At 41.3% G+C, this 14,297-nt stretch overlaps 1 protein-coding gene across 1 annotated transcript in view; it reads left to right on the top strand.

Annotated features, from left to right (window-relative positions):
* The window catches only part of LOC139463948 (advillin-like), a 51,415-nt gene that overhangs the window by 24,387 nt on the left and 12,731 nt on the right, over nucleotides 1-14,297 (top strand). The window contains exons 3-19 of the mRNA XM_071245416.1: nucleotides 415-489; nucleotides 6,369-6,425; nucleotides 6,538-6,615; nucleotides 6,753-6,805; nucleotides 7,141-7,240; nucleotides 7,481-7,591; nucleotides 7,699-7,765; nucleotides 8,516-8,648; nucleotides 8,785-8,863; nucleotides 9,257-9,358; nucleotides 9,537-9,684; nucleotides 10,241-10,344; nucleotides 10,716-10,862; nucleotides 12,185-12,271; nucleotides 13,069-13,134; nucleotides 13,608-13,694; nucleotides 13,859-13,942. Coding sequence (XP_071101517.1) covers nucleotides 415-489; nucleotides 6,369-6,425; nucleotides 6,538-6,615; nucleotides 6,753-6,805; nucleotides 7,141-7,240; nucleotides 7,481-7,591; nucleotides 7,699-7,765; nucleotides 8,516-8,648; nucleotides 8,785-8,863; nucleotides 9,257-9,358; nucleotides 9,537-9,684; nucleotides 10,241-10,344; nucleotides 10,716-10,862; nucleotides 12,185-12,271; nucleotides 13,069-13,134; nucleotides 13,608-13,694; nucleotides 13,859-13,942 — 1,578 coding nt within the window. The remainder of the gene's footprint in view (nucleotides 1-414; nucleotides 490-6,368; nucleotides 6,426-6,537; nucleotides 6,616-6,752; nucleotides 6,806-7,140; nucleotides 7,241-7,480; nucleotides 7,592-7,698; nucleotides 7,766-8,515; nucleotides 8,649-8,784; nucleotides 8,864-9,256; nucleotides 9,359-9,536; nucleotides 9,685-10,240; nucleotides 10,345-10,715; nucleotides 10,863-12,184; nucleotides 12,272-13,068; nucleotides 13,135-13,607; nucleotides 13,695-13,858; nucleotides 13,943-14,297) is intronic.

Here is a 14,297-nt window from a genome sequence, read left to right as displayed (position 1 = left end):
CCTCACTATTTCAACATATGCTAATCTTCCCTCGTAAAACAAGATACACGTGTTTGGAATGTATGATTACAGTTTTGAAAAGTGTCTACTGCAGTTTTCGTTTATCCTTCAATGGACCACCCTTGATAACCAGTGTATCTCCATTGTATTATGATAAATACCATGAACCCATTCGCCGTCATAGCTTCGTTTTGAGCCCGAGTCGAAAGTACGACGCTGAACATAGCCGTACAAGTTATTACTTTCACAGTCAGAGAAATTATGTGCTAAGTTCGAGAAAGACGCGATAGAGGGGTGACGTCATGTGAGGGTATAAAAATAAAATGGAGATATAATACACTGAATAATCGAGGATGTGTTCCAATTCCGGGTTGTGTCCTGCGCATTTCTGAAAGCATATTTTCTGTGTTTAAGGGTCGACGGTTACATCTGGTGGAAGGTAACGACCACGGATTTCTTCTGGAGGGGACGGCCTACATTGTACTACAGGTAGGCAGACCAGTTCCTCCCTACATGGTACTAAAGGAAGTCAGATCAGTATACATTTCCCTTAAGAACCTTTTTACACAATAAGAAATTAGCTATGAACACACAATGCCATTTAGAAAGTGGTCAGATGTTACAAATGTTATAAGTCCGACAGCTGGTAGTCTAGATCACGTACTTTGTGTACCCCTCTGGGGTCCACTTTCTAAATGGCATTGTGTGTTCATTGGTTCTCGCTGGCTGAGTGGGTTAGATCGCTGACTTTGTGTGCTGGCGATAAGGTGTCTCACTCTGGCGATGGAGGTTCGTATCCTGGATGGGACTCAACCCCAACAGTATTAGAATACTAATAAAGTGTTATCCGAAATATAACATTTGTTACAAGAAATTTGCTGTTATCAGAAACAGACCTACGAAACAAATAGACGTTTGAATAATGGGGCACACGGATATCTAGCGCAGAAGTTAGCTATATGAACAAAGTTGTTATGTGGATCACTTGATATATATCATAAGCATATTTTAATGTACGTTTATCTGTAAAATGTCTGTGCTCAAATATTTTTTTGAACTATATCACTTTTATATCTGCACGAAGACGCAGGACAACACGTCAGGTTTGTATAATACTGGATAATGTGGCTTGTACAATGGATGTATTATAGTCATTGTTGCTCCAAGCACAAGGTAGCATTCACAGTCATTCCTTAGCGAGTAGCTTTGTGACAAATCCTGAGAGATCCCACAAAGCCGATGATTGTCCACTTTAGTACCTCGCTTCATGTTTCTGCATACCATGGATGTCATATCAAATCTTCTATCAATATCCAATCGGGGTAAGGCTCCAACCCATATTGACATAAACCAGTGAGGGAGCTTAAATGGTTCTGAATTCCTGTTGATATGTTAGATTCGCCTCTTCTCGGCCCAGGCAATCAGGCTGTATCTGAATGTGCTGGCCGTGCCTTATAATGCAATATACAGAAAACGCAACGATACAATGCTGTCTCTTCGTACTGCGAAATGTAATTAAATGCTAACTATCCCCGACAGAAATACTAAAGTAATAAGAACATATTTCCCAATCATGTGATGCATGCTATAGGAGCTTTACATGATATACTACGCAACAGAAGTTACAGAACTCACGACTCTTTCATATCACATCAGGATACCTGTCATGGCATGGCTTATTAGCTGGAGTAATATGAAAGAATCGGGTATATAATTTTTATATATATCAACATCGAGGGAATCTATTCTTTTGCAGAAAACCATTCCCATTTTGGTTTGCATTTGAACAATAATCCACTTCAATCAAGTTATATAAAAAATGATTGGTTCTTAATACTTTATTAAAATAGTGTTAGAATATCGTGTTCTTTTCACTGAGATCAAAGCCATAAAGGATCACGCTTGAAGAGTTCTCTGTATTATTACCTTGTGTTCCAACCTCAGCTGAGGTATTGGGCATGAAATCAGGTATAGTTGTTGTGACTTGATGCATGAAATCAGTTTTCACAAATAAGCTCATTAACCACGGCCTCCAAGAGTAGCAATTTGGGGATAAGCATTAATTCCAGAGACATGTAATGTATTTGAGTCCCTGGCATTTAGACATCAATCTCCAGGGTCGAAGGGAGTGATTGTCTGGTAGGTTACGGTCTGGTAGGTTACGCTCTGGTAGGCAGGGTGGATAGGAAATAACACAACATCGATCAAGTTATAGGTGTGTGTATGTAAGAGGTTGACACCCTGTATTCAACAGTCCCGATAGGTTAAGTGCACGCGAACAAACGCCGGGATATTCCTGTTTCCATCTCTGACGAGGACTGTGGTGGTCTTGGAAAGCGTTGTAAACCCACACGCGAACCACAACCAGATGACTGAAACCGTTACCTCGGTGTTTGACGACATACACTGACCATGTCGAGAATGCTCATTACACTGCGTGAAACATGATGTGTACTTTGATATTGTCCAGCCGCAATATGTTATCTGTATCCGACCTAGGTTAAAGGAGTGAGTTTGTCACATTTTGGCATACATTTTGACATTGCCTCGCACATTTTGAAATTACACAGGACGGAGGACTCTTCTGGCAGAGCTCCTGGTGCCATAATTATTTGACAGTGATTCACAACACATGTTTATGATATGACCCGAACAGGTTTTGTCGCTTTTATTTGTTAAAATACCATACAATCAAACTCCCTGCGGCACAAGTGACCCAAGTACATTCTACAGAGGATAGATATATTTTGATCATGATGCAAAACGTCATTTTAGGTAAAGGGTTTGATATTCTGAACAAGTTAACTATGAAAGAAAATAGTGTTCAAACCTGATATGAAGAGATATAGTTGCTTTCTCATCTACTTGTTGTCCCCTTTAAGACATGCGGACCATAATAGTCATGGAAAATAGCAGCGTATACCACAAAGCTATATTATATCAAATAAACAATTACATACAAAATCAAAAGAAAGTATGTAAAATGCCAAATGGCATTATGTAAAGGTTCACGACGTCGAATTCCGTCTTGGTATTCGAAGGTCTTACAACTCTCAGCAAGACCGAATCGGAGGCAGTGAACCGACTTATAAACCGACATCCCTATTTCAAAATGGGCTAGTCCAACGCTCATTAATATCCTAGCGCGTGCAGCAAGAACCGGTGGGCCACGCACGCTGTCACAAATCATGTGCACAGTGGAACTTTTAAAACTTCATCACCTGCCCCGGTGGCCCAGTGGGGAAATATTGAGTTACAAAAAAAGCCAGGTCACATGTGGTTGCATGTTCGATTCACATCATGAAATTTTCCCTTTAAAAAAATCTTGACTTCTAGCCAGTCGAAAATCAACATTAGATGCGAAGTAATTGATATAGTCCAAAGCAAAACATCCAAGCCAGTCGTACTTATGATTCAAATTAAAGCCTCAAATCTTACTTAAAACAAGTAATACCTCAAAGCAGGGCTTACTTGAGAGTAAAATCTCCCTATCAATATTCAAAGTCACTCGCGGCTTTCAACTCGATTGAGCCCAAGTATTTGGTGAAGATGCGGGATAGAATAGGTCTTCAGTAACCCATGCTTGCCGTAAAAGGCGACTATGCTTGTCGTAAGAGGCGACAAACGGGATCGTGTGGTCAGACTCGCTTACTTGGTTGACACATGTCATCGTATCTCAGTTGCGTGGATTGATGATCATAACCCCAACAACGACTGCATTGTGTGGTCCAGAGTCGATTATGTGCAGACCGCCGCCATATATTGGTTGGTTGGCTGGTTTGTTGTTTAACGCCGCGCTCAGCACTATTCCAGCTATATGAAGGCGGTCTGAAAATAATCGAGTCGCCATATATTGGAATATTGCTGAGTGCGGCGTTAAACAACAAACCAACCTTGCTGAAAGGCGAAGACCCTGTATAGAACAATAGGATGACGTCATCGGAGGTTATAATCCTGGATAAAACTGCTTATATTCTTTTGTTTGTGTACACTTGAATTAAATAATATGTCAGTATACGAAGAAAATACCTATCGCCATATTACACTGAATATCGAAATTCACACAGCTAATGCAAAATTGTGATAATCTTGTCGTTCCTAATGTGGGCGTGTTCATGGCAAAACCCTACAAATTGTAAAACACGTGAAACCCTATTTTTTCATGAATAAAATTGATATATACACAAGCCTGCGTGATTTATATTAATGTATTATTGGCTGGTGGCCTGTTACTGAATTGTCTGTCTGCCTGACTAAATTAAATGATATGCCACGTAAACAGATTAAATTGAGAAAATATATGTGTACTAAAATAGTAATATATGCCTCTATCAAGTATGCAGAGTATCGCAAATGTACACGTGTAGCAGGACGTTGAAGTGTTTCAGTCTTGCGCTGAGACCTTTGTGGACAGGTCTCCTGGACTCTTAAGACTTATCGATTAATGGTTTTCTGTAACTGAACGCATATCCTATTGAATTTCATGCAAACTTGGAGCCTGCCCAACAGCCTGCTAGTTCCACCGTCTGTCAGTCCATATAGCTAGCTACATGCCTGTCTGTATCCCAGCGACTAGCTTTATGTAGCTTTCAGACTCTGCCGTATGTTCACAATCGAACTATTTACACACGTCGATCCCCGTAAGTAACGTTGTGGCAGTTCCTGTGACGAGAGGGTATTAGATGGAGTTGCCTGACAGAGGCTAAGGAGCCGGACCGCCCTACCTCATGAATTAGGGAGACTTTTGATCCGGACAAATACTGAATGTCAAGCGAAGAATGGCTTCATTATGTCCGCTCCACGGAATCGTTAGTCTAAGACGCGGTCTGTATGGAAGGGGATATGTCCACATATACATCCGTATTTGACGAATCCATTCCCAATTTATGTCTCAGTCTGAAGATCAGTTTGAGGATAGTTCTAAACGTATAGACAAGTCGGTTTCCACGTTTGTAGAAGTGGCAATATTGCTGCCCCCGGGAACAGTTTGTAATGACAGCTTTGTAATGAATATTATTCAGTGCATCAATATACTTAAACACGGAATGACATTTCTATTTGTCAACCCAGGTGTTTCATGTGTAATTTGTAGCCCCCACTAATCAATCGGTTCGTGACAAGTTTACAATTGAACTTTCGGAATATCTCTTAGCTTATGAAATATAACCGCTAAGTTGATTTTTTTAAAGTAATACGATTGAACTTACTTATATGAAAATCACTTTGATGGGCTGTCAACTGATTACGCCAATTTTGTTGGTTCGTTTGTTGAATATGGCGGGTACGTCTAATTTGCTGTATATATTTAATATGGCGCGTACGTCTGATATGGTGTGTATATTAAATATGGCCGGTACGTCTAATATGGTGTGAATATTGAATATGGCCGGTACTCCTAAGATGGTGTGTATATTGAATATGGCCGGTACGTCTAAGATGGTGTGTATATATATGTCAGCGACGTCTAAGATGGTGTGTATATTGAATATGGCCGGTACGTCTAAGATGGCGTGTATATCGAATATGGCCGGTACGTCTAACATGGTGTGTATATTGAATATGGCCGGTACGTCTAAGATGGCGTGTATACTGAATATGGCCGGTACGTCTAAGATGGTGTGTATATTGAATATGAAGGGTACGTCTAAGATGGTGTGTATATTGAATATGGCCGGTACGTCTAAGATGGCGTGTACATCGAGTATAGCCGGTACGCCTAAGATGGTGTGTATATTGAATATGGCCGGTACGTCTAAGATGGCGTGTATATTGAATATGGCCGGTACGTCTAAGATAGTGTGTATATTGAATATGACCGGTACGTCTAAGATGGTGTGTATATTGAATATGACCGGTATGTCTAAGATTGCGTGTATATATATATATGTCAGCGATGTCTGAGATGGTGTGTATATTGAATATGGTCGGTACGTCTAAGATGGTGTGTATATTGAATATGGCCGGTACGTCTAAGATGGCGTGTATATTGAATATGACGGGTATGTCTAAGATGGTGTGTATATTGAATATGGCCGGTACGTCTAAGATGGCGTGTATATCGAATATGGCCGGTACGCCTAAGATGGTGTGTATATTGAATATGGCCGGTACGCCTAAGATGGTGTGTATATTGAATATGGCCGGTACGTCTAAGATGGTGTGTATATTGAATATGGCCGGTACGTCTAAGATGGTGTGTATATCGAATATGGCCGGTACGTCTAACATGGTGTGTTTATTGAATATGGCCGGTACGTCTAAGATGGCGTGTATATTGAATATGGCCGGTACGTCTAAGATGGTGTGTATATCGAATATAGCCGGAACGTCTAAGATGGTGTGTTCACTCATTTTGGTTCTGATTTCAGATCTCGCTGGACAAGACGTCCTCCTTACACTTCTGGACCGGAAGAAATGCGACAGAGGTACGTTCATTGACATCTTTGTTGTCAATGTCGCAGTCGTTATCGACTTGAGAGTACATGTATTGAACACGGTGACCCTACCCTCCTGTCTACGGACACCTCTGTGTTTCAGAATGACGTCAGCAACATCCATGACCTTGCGCACGAGTTGGACGCCACAATATGTCGAGCCAGTATATTCTCCAAGGAGGTATGACGTTTGTATATATATACATATACCCTTCAAGTAAATATTTCACAGAAATAACGTTTCATTAATTGATTTTACCCAAATGTAACGCATGTTACCATGTAACTCGGTGTCACCACGTGTCTGTGTTTTGACAGGTGCAGGGCCATGAGTCGTTATGCTTTCTGCGCCTGTTCCCAGAGGGACTTGTGTAAGTACCGACGTGTTTCAGACATAACCAAAACGTTGTCATCAGTGATATAACGTCACAAGAGACAGGGTACGTTTATATTCTCATTTGAAATAAATCAGATGCAAAGTACATATATTTATCAGTGCATGTATAAGCCTGGTAGGAAACCGCCTTCCCTCCATCCACAGGAAGCACAGACACTACATCATTTCATAACAATATATTAGACCAATAGGAATTCAAACCAAGGCGAGAATATGTCATATCTACATGCATAGTGTTATTTGCTAATGTTGTATAAGGGTCCCGTCCTCTACCAGTACCATCCATCTGGATGTTGTCTTGTGTTCCAGGTATCTGGAGGGAGGACCCCACACCAGCCTCTCCAGGACCGCCCGTTACGTCAAGCGGCTGTACGTCGTCACGGGGAGGAAACATGTCAGGGCAGCCTGCGTATGTACCTGCTAGGACAGTAGGGTAGTCTCGTGGTTAAATCTCCCTTGCTACAAAATATTCCTACACACTTCAACATGTCGAGAATTTCAGTTTAATTTTTCGAAGTGCAGGGAGCATATACATCTAAAGTATTACAGTTTGTATACCACTTTTCAATTAAAATATTAATCTAAATTATAAACAAATAATTAATTAATATGCATTACCTTGCACACACTTCATGACGGTGTGTTCCAGGAGCGGCCGACGGTATCAGCACTTGACCCTTTGGTGTCGGTCATCCTGGACGGCTACCCTCGCGTCTACGTCTGGATCGGCAGCAAGTGCGGCTACGTCACACGGGTCAAGGTGAGGAACAGCCGCAGTCTTCCCATAGCATTTCCCTCATACACAACGAGTATGTGATGTGTGACGTCATCGTAAGGACATGATATCACCCCATACTTTGATTTCAGGCTATTCAAGTGGCCCGGCGAATACGGAATTGGCAGAGGAAAGGAAAAGCGCATGTTGTCGTTATTGGTATGTGACACCACTGTCATCATTAGTATTACACGAGAAAACCTCATAACTTGAAACATTTTTAGAATAATGTTTTTTGTTTGCTTGATTGCTTCCATAAGATGACCCAATGTTGCAGTTCCATAGTCATCACTGAACAACCATTCCCCACACTTTCGCTTCTAACACTGATTGTTTGTTTTGTTTGTTGTTTAACGCCGCAATCCGCAATATTCCAGCTCTATGACGGCGGTCTGTAAATAATCGAGTCTGGACCAGACAACCCAATGATTGAAATCATGAGCATCGATCTAGGCAGTTGGGATACGATGACATGCATCAACCAAGTCAGCAAGCCTGACCAGCCGATCCCGTTAGTCGCCTCGTATGGCATGCATGGGTTACTGAAGTATTTAGACGAATCCTTACCATCAATAGAACTATATGTCAAATGAGGTTTTATTTTCTTTCATCTATTAATAAAATTGGAAGGTAAAACTTTTGCCTTGTAGGACACCAGTGGTACCGTGCTTTAAATTCATTTTTCCAAGATTATTAAACTAGTTCTATCATATGATTCTCACATTTTCTTGGTTACAACATAATCCTGTTTAAAGTCTCATTTGAAAATGAAAGTGATCATACCTGACTGATCAGATGCTAGTCAGTCATATTAAATGCCCCAGGTCTGTCTGTCATTATAGATGTTTCATTGAAGGTAAGTAGTAGAAGTAGTGGAAGAATTCTGAATGTAACCATGTTATTCTGTAGACGAGAAAGACGAGGAACTGAACAAAACATTCCTGAAGAAGCTGGACGAGGAGCGGGAGGAGTCACCAGTCCACCGCGAGACAAACGGACACACGGGCATTGACCACAAGGACGAAACTATCACGCTTCACCGGTAAGGAAGCGAAGGAAATATTTAGTTGGTGTCTCTAAAAGGATATTTGTTATAATTTTCAGTAACAAGCCGTTTCTTTCCTCCATTGCCAGCGTTGTGTGAATACTGATATCACGTTAACGCCTCTTTTCCCTAGGGTGAGTGGAGATCGGGTGCTGTATGACATGCCCTACGCTGCACGGAAACCGCTCCAGTACAAATACCTCGTGTCCTCGGTAGGTACATGCAAACGTCTTGTCTCCTCATTCTGAGTGAGTTTGTCAGGTTAACGCCGTTTTATGCAATATTTCAATTTTATAACTGCCTGTTTGTTTCATGTGGGAACAGTTATTAGGGGACATTTTAGTGGACATTTTCTGTTTGGGAGAAATAAGTGAACAAGAGTATGGCTGTGACAAACCATGGGTCATGACCAGGGCGAATATCTGATTCGAACCCTCAACCAGCAGATTCTGACATAACTAAAGGACGCAAATATGTAAATGTAACTCTTTCTCTGGTAGAGGTAAATGCATAGTTAATGGCTTTATTCAGGGAATTTATCAAATATACTTATTGTGAACAAGGAGTATATGTCTAGGGATGAGTATTTAATTAATTTGCTGTAGTCGTGCTACCTGTTGGACACTGGACCGGACAACCCACTGTTTCTATGGGTAGGATCTCACGCACCGGTCTCCGAGGTCAGCAATGCTATCTCAAGAGGAAAGGTGTGTCTTTCAGGGCTATTCACTGATATTCACTTTACGTTATGAAGCATTGTCTAATGTATAAAATGATAAAATAATTTATATGATATCTAGGTCACGGACTATGGCTCTGTCGTAACCTTCTTGCCTTACCCCATGTTCCTGTTGCCTATTTCACTGTGTTGTTTTACCTGGGTAGACATTCTCAGAGCACAAAGAGTACCCTGACAACGTGACTGTGTCCCGTGTTCTGGAGGGACACGAGCCGCTAGTGTTCCGCCAGGCCTTCAATGACTGGAGAGATCGGCCGCAGAGTCAGACCAGGAAATACAGTGCCGGCAATATGGGTATGTTGCTCAAACATAGTGGTCGTGTTCACGGATATTTAGCTAACATATTTACAGTGCTTAATGGCCTCATTTCACAAAGCAATCACAGGCCGACCCTATGCTTCGTATTGTTTAAAAAAATCAAAATGTCTGCCAGAAAAAATACATCGTTGCAATATATGTTTTGGGTAATTGACCTTTGTCATGATTTTAATGGGCCATGGACACTAATATTTAACTGATCCTCCATGTCCGTATGGGGCGGTCGGGTAGCCTAGTGGTTAAAGGGTTCGCTCGTCACGCCGAAGACCCGGGTTCGATTCCCGACATGGGTACAATGCGTGAAGCCCATTTCTGGTGTCCCCCTCCGTGATATTGCTGGAATATTGCTTAAAGCGGCGTAAAACAACATTCATTCACTTCATGTCGATATAATTAGGATAATTTTAACATGTAATGGATGATTTACAAAACATTATGCACATACATCTGAATGACCGCCTTGTCCTATCTTCTGTGATAGTCCGCTATACACAGGAAGATGATTGGTATGATTGCGTCCTGTTGCACACAGGTAGGGCGTTGTTCTCCAGATCCAGCAAGCGAACTGTAGCTAAAGTCACCGACACATTGTCAGAAGATACAGTGGAGGAGAACAATGCCATCATCACAGACGAGGTTGGTTCATGGCTGCTGTCACATCATATTGACTTTCCGTATTCACGTTTGTGGTGCCATGGTTTTGAGGCTAGACCGCTGTTTGGTCCACATCAAATGACATCTTTGACAAATTGTTCTGAAAGTGATTAGTGACACAAGTACACAAATGTGGCAAAATGTTCTAAAAAGCTAATTTCAGAGGGCTTGGAGTGGCATAAAATCTTTTGTTTTACATGAAGAAGCTAAAGTCTAATTTGCTTAGGAAATGTAAATACCTTGCAGATATTCGGCGAGAGTGTTGTTGAGTAATATTTGAACATCCCTGTATTTTATAAGAGCCCTGGCCATCTATGGTCTATATTTACGTTATGTATATGTTGGCATTTCAGCAGCTAGAGGTGTACGTATTGAAGGACAACTCCCTGAAGTTTGTGGAGAAATGGGATAACGGTACTTTCTCAAACGGCCAGTGCTACATCATTAACAACCAGCACCTAGCTGACCGGCATTGCAAAAGGACCCTGTACTACTGGACGGTAAGCCCAACATTCATAGTATACTAACCATGTATACAAACACATCACTATCTCAGAAGCTGGAAACTGAGGGCCGTCAACCATAGGAGTGTGTGAATCCACTCGGCAAGGATCGTGTCATTAAACTATCTCTTATACCTCATCAGTGAGAGAAATATTCTTCCAAAGGAAGGTGGGATGCACTTTTGAAGTCAGTACTTTTACTTTACTGCGAAGTACAAAGAGGCAAGGTATAGGTGGCACTGTTTGAAGTGATTTCCCGCCTCATCTGTTGCATATGTAGATCTATGCATTAAAATTCAGAGTGACAAAACATTCTCCACAAGACTGTATGACAAGATTGATGGCTTCAGCTTTCCAATAGTCAACTTTCCCTGCATGTCGAGCAATATTCCTGAAGCTCCAGCCTTTGGCGTTTACATTTCCCAACTTTTGTGATACAATCGAGCATTCTCTATGTGCCAAGATTTCAAAGAGCGTCATACGACTCTTGCTCAGAGGTTGTTTGATCAAGGTTACAACATACTAGGCCTCAGTAAAGTTGTATAATAGACATGTATAGGACATTTAGAAATTTGATGCATCAGTGACAAAAATGATGTCCGATGCAATTCACTATTTTGACTTGCATGTGCTTCTGGCGGGTGCAACTGGTGGGTCAGAATTCGCTCACGTTTTCCCGAACACCTGGTATCATCACTATTTGACAGTGATTCATAAACACATGCTCATGATGTAGTTGGAATCGTACAGTCGACTCTATTTCTATTGAATAGGGAAAGGTTTTTTCGCTTTTATTTCTATGCTTAACGGCCCAAACTCATTCTAGAAATTATTCACGATGTTAGCAGCTAACGATGCATTGGCATGTATATATCGGGGCCATGCGTTGAAAATGTCTGCACCTTCATTCTTGTATGTTAAGAGCAAATTGCATTATTTAGTGGGATGAGACACTCGTTAAGTGAGGTTCCGACAAGAGGAAGGCCAAAAGGAAGGCCGACTTTTGATGTACGACATTTGCGTTCGTATTTAAAGTCTCCCCCGCCGAAAACGGGAGTCGTGGTTATTAACACAGAATGTAGTTACCTCTGCTTTCCCGAACAAGATGAACATGCATCAACTATGGCTAGCAATGGCTTTTGTGTTTCTTTTTCTCTTGGCAACCAATTTCGTGTACTGTCCAAGTTGCCCTTGACTCAGGTTGAAGCTAGTCAAACCCGGGCTGCCAGAAATGGGGAACCCTCGGTTGACTCAGATCATTTAGATGTTACCAATCGAACGTGCGTTATGTAATTAATCGCTATGTTCTCTCGTCTCAGGGGTGTAAGACCTCCTCCTCAGACAGGACGAGGATCGTGGAGTTGGCGATGGTGATGGAGGAGGCATACAGCCACAATGCCGCCTTGGTACGTTACGTCTGGACGACAGTAGATAAAGCAGGAAATGTTTCACAAACTAATCAGTTAAATTTGTCTCTAAATTCTAAATGAACTGTTGTCGTGTGCCATCAAAACTACTCGCTCTGGCTGTAACAACGATTCTGCAAATGTAGGGAATCATGTCGTAAAAGTGTAGCTCGGGGTGCTGTTCAGGTGACAGATAGTACCCATAGGGTATAGGGGATAGCCGCCCATTACACTTCACACTGATCGTTTGTAAAGATGTACATACATAAAAAAGGTGGTGATTCCGATTGCTCCTTCGTACACAAGGCACAACAATGCACACTTAAGTGATCAAACGGTGCACCTGTCTAGTTTTGTTAAGTTGACGAAAATTGTCATTCAGCTATTATCGTATGTTAATGAGGTCAGGTGATATCCGATTGCGTCAATCTCAAAGAGATGCAATTCTTGGAAATTGTAACCCAAATAGCCAAAAGTTTAAATGGCTTTTGTAAGGAATCTATGTCAACAAGTCATCGGATCATCTGTGTAAGGGGCGGTCGGGTAGCCCAGCGGTTAAAGCGGAAGACCCGGGTTCGATTCCTGACATGGGTACAATGTGAGAAGCTCATTTCTGGTGACCCCGCCATGTTATTGCTTGAATATTGCTAAAATATATAAATATAAAAAATATATGGCGTAAAACCAAAGTCAATCACTCATCTGTGTACCAAATGACTATTACATTTATCTCTGTATGTGTTTCAACAAATCAGATATTGGGGAGCATGATGTGCTGAATATTATTTTTGTTGTAGGTGCGTGTTTTAGATGGAAAAGAACCCAGTCACATGCTGAACGCCCTGGGAAATTCAATGATTGTCGTAAGGTTGATTTTATTGATACACTACGAAAACATGTTAGAAACGTAAAAGATGCGATAATGTCACCAGTGCAGACCGTTATAGTAAATACTGTATTCACAATACTAGGCAGGCTGTTGGCCAAGAGTACAATGACTGTTTCCATGTAGGATCCATTTCACTGAGATACATACATAAAGGTACACACAACATCATTGCTGCATCGATATCCTCAAATTCGTGACTTGAAAAAGGTACATCGATAGATTTCTTAATTCAATTACACTGAGGTCGGTTCTCCTTAAAAGCATTAATTAAAGCAGAATCTATGAATATGAGCATCAGCAAAAATTATTCATTGAGAATGTCTTTCTTATATCGACATACCATGGACTAACAAGTAAAACGTGATAGTCATCTTCAATATCATCCTTACTGCAAAACTTTAGTAACATCTGAAGTATTATCATTGATTCGTCACAATATATGTACAGTTCGATAAAGACCTGGAGGAAGCGTCCCCGTCAGTCCAGGTGTTCTCTGTGCGGGAGTTTATCAAGGGGAACATCAGAGTAGCTCAGGTAAACACTGATACTGGCAGAATCTGTTATACGTTTTAATGATAACATTAAGAAGCGAAGGCGTGGTGGGCTGGTCCCGAGAAATGATTATTTTCCATTTACGATCATTGCTGCCCCTAAATATGTAAGTCAAAGAACGCCCAGGCCTCTATTGTGTTTTCCAGGTACCGCCTACAGCAACGTCACTCAATTCGTCGGCAGCTTTCGTGGTTGTCTCCCCTGATGAGTGCTTTTTGTGGTATGGACGGGTACGTGCAAGAGAACATCATTTATTGTGACGATATGTTGTAAACTTTCTACGTGTTATGACCATGCTTATATGGTCGTAATATTAGTTATTGTGTAACTAATTTGAATAATTTCTGTCGAAAAGCGTCTTCCTTAAGCTATGTCAAATTGTAAGAAAACCTGTAAGCCTTGATGTGAAGCCAGCTTGTCAGGATTCTGGACGAGAGCCTCAATATTCACAGATACCAGATTATGATTCATCTAGTTACTCCCCGTTTACCCAGGCACCCCTCTCGGGGACTGTTTGTGAGAGTTATAACTCTCCACGTGATAACCAGTGACTGACAATTCAATGGCAATTTATCTAATTTTCTG

Source organism: Haliotis cracherodii, unplaced genomic scaffold (assembly GCF_022045235.1).
Source record: "Haliotis cracherodii isolate W230 unplaced genomic scaffold, xgHalCrac1.p SCAF_1, whole genome shotgun sequence".
Lineage (NCBI taxonomy): Eukaryota > Metazoa > Mollusca > Gastropoda > Lepetellida > Haliotidae > Haliotis > Haliotis cracherodii.
The sequence above is the reverse complement of the archived record's forward strand: the minus strand, read 5'-3'. Positions and strand labels throughout refer to the sequence as shown.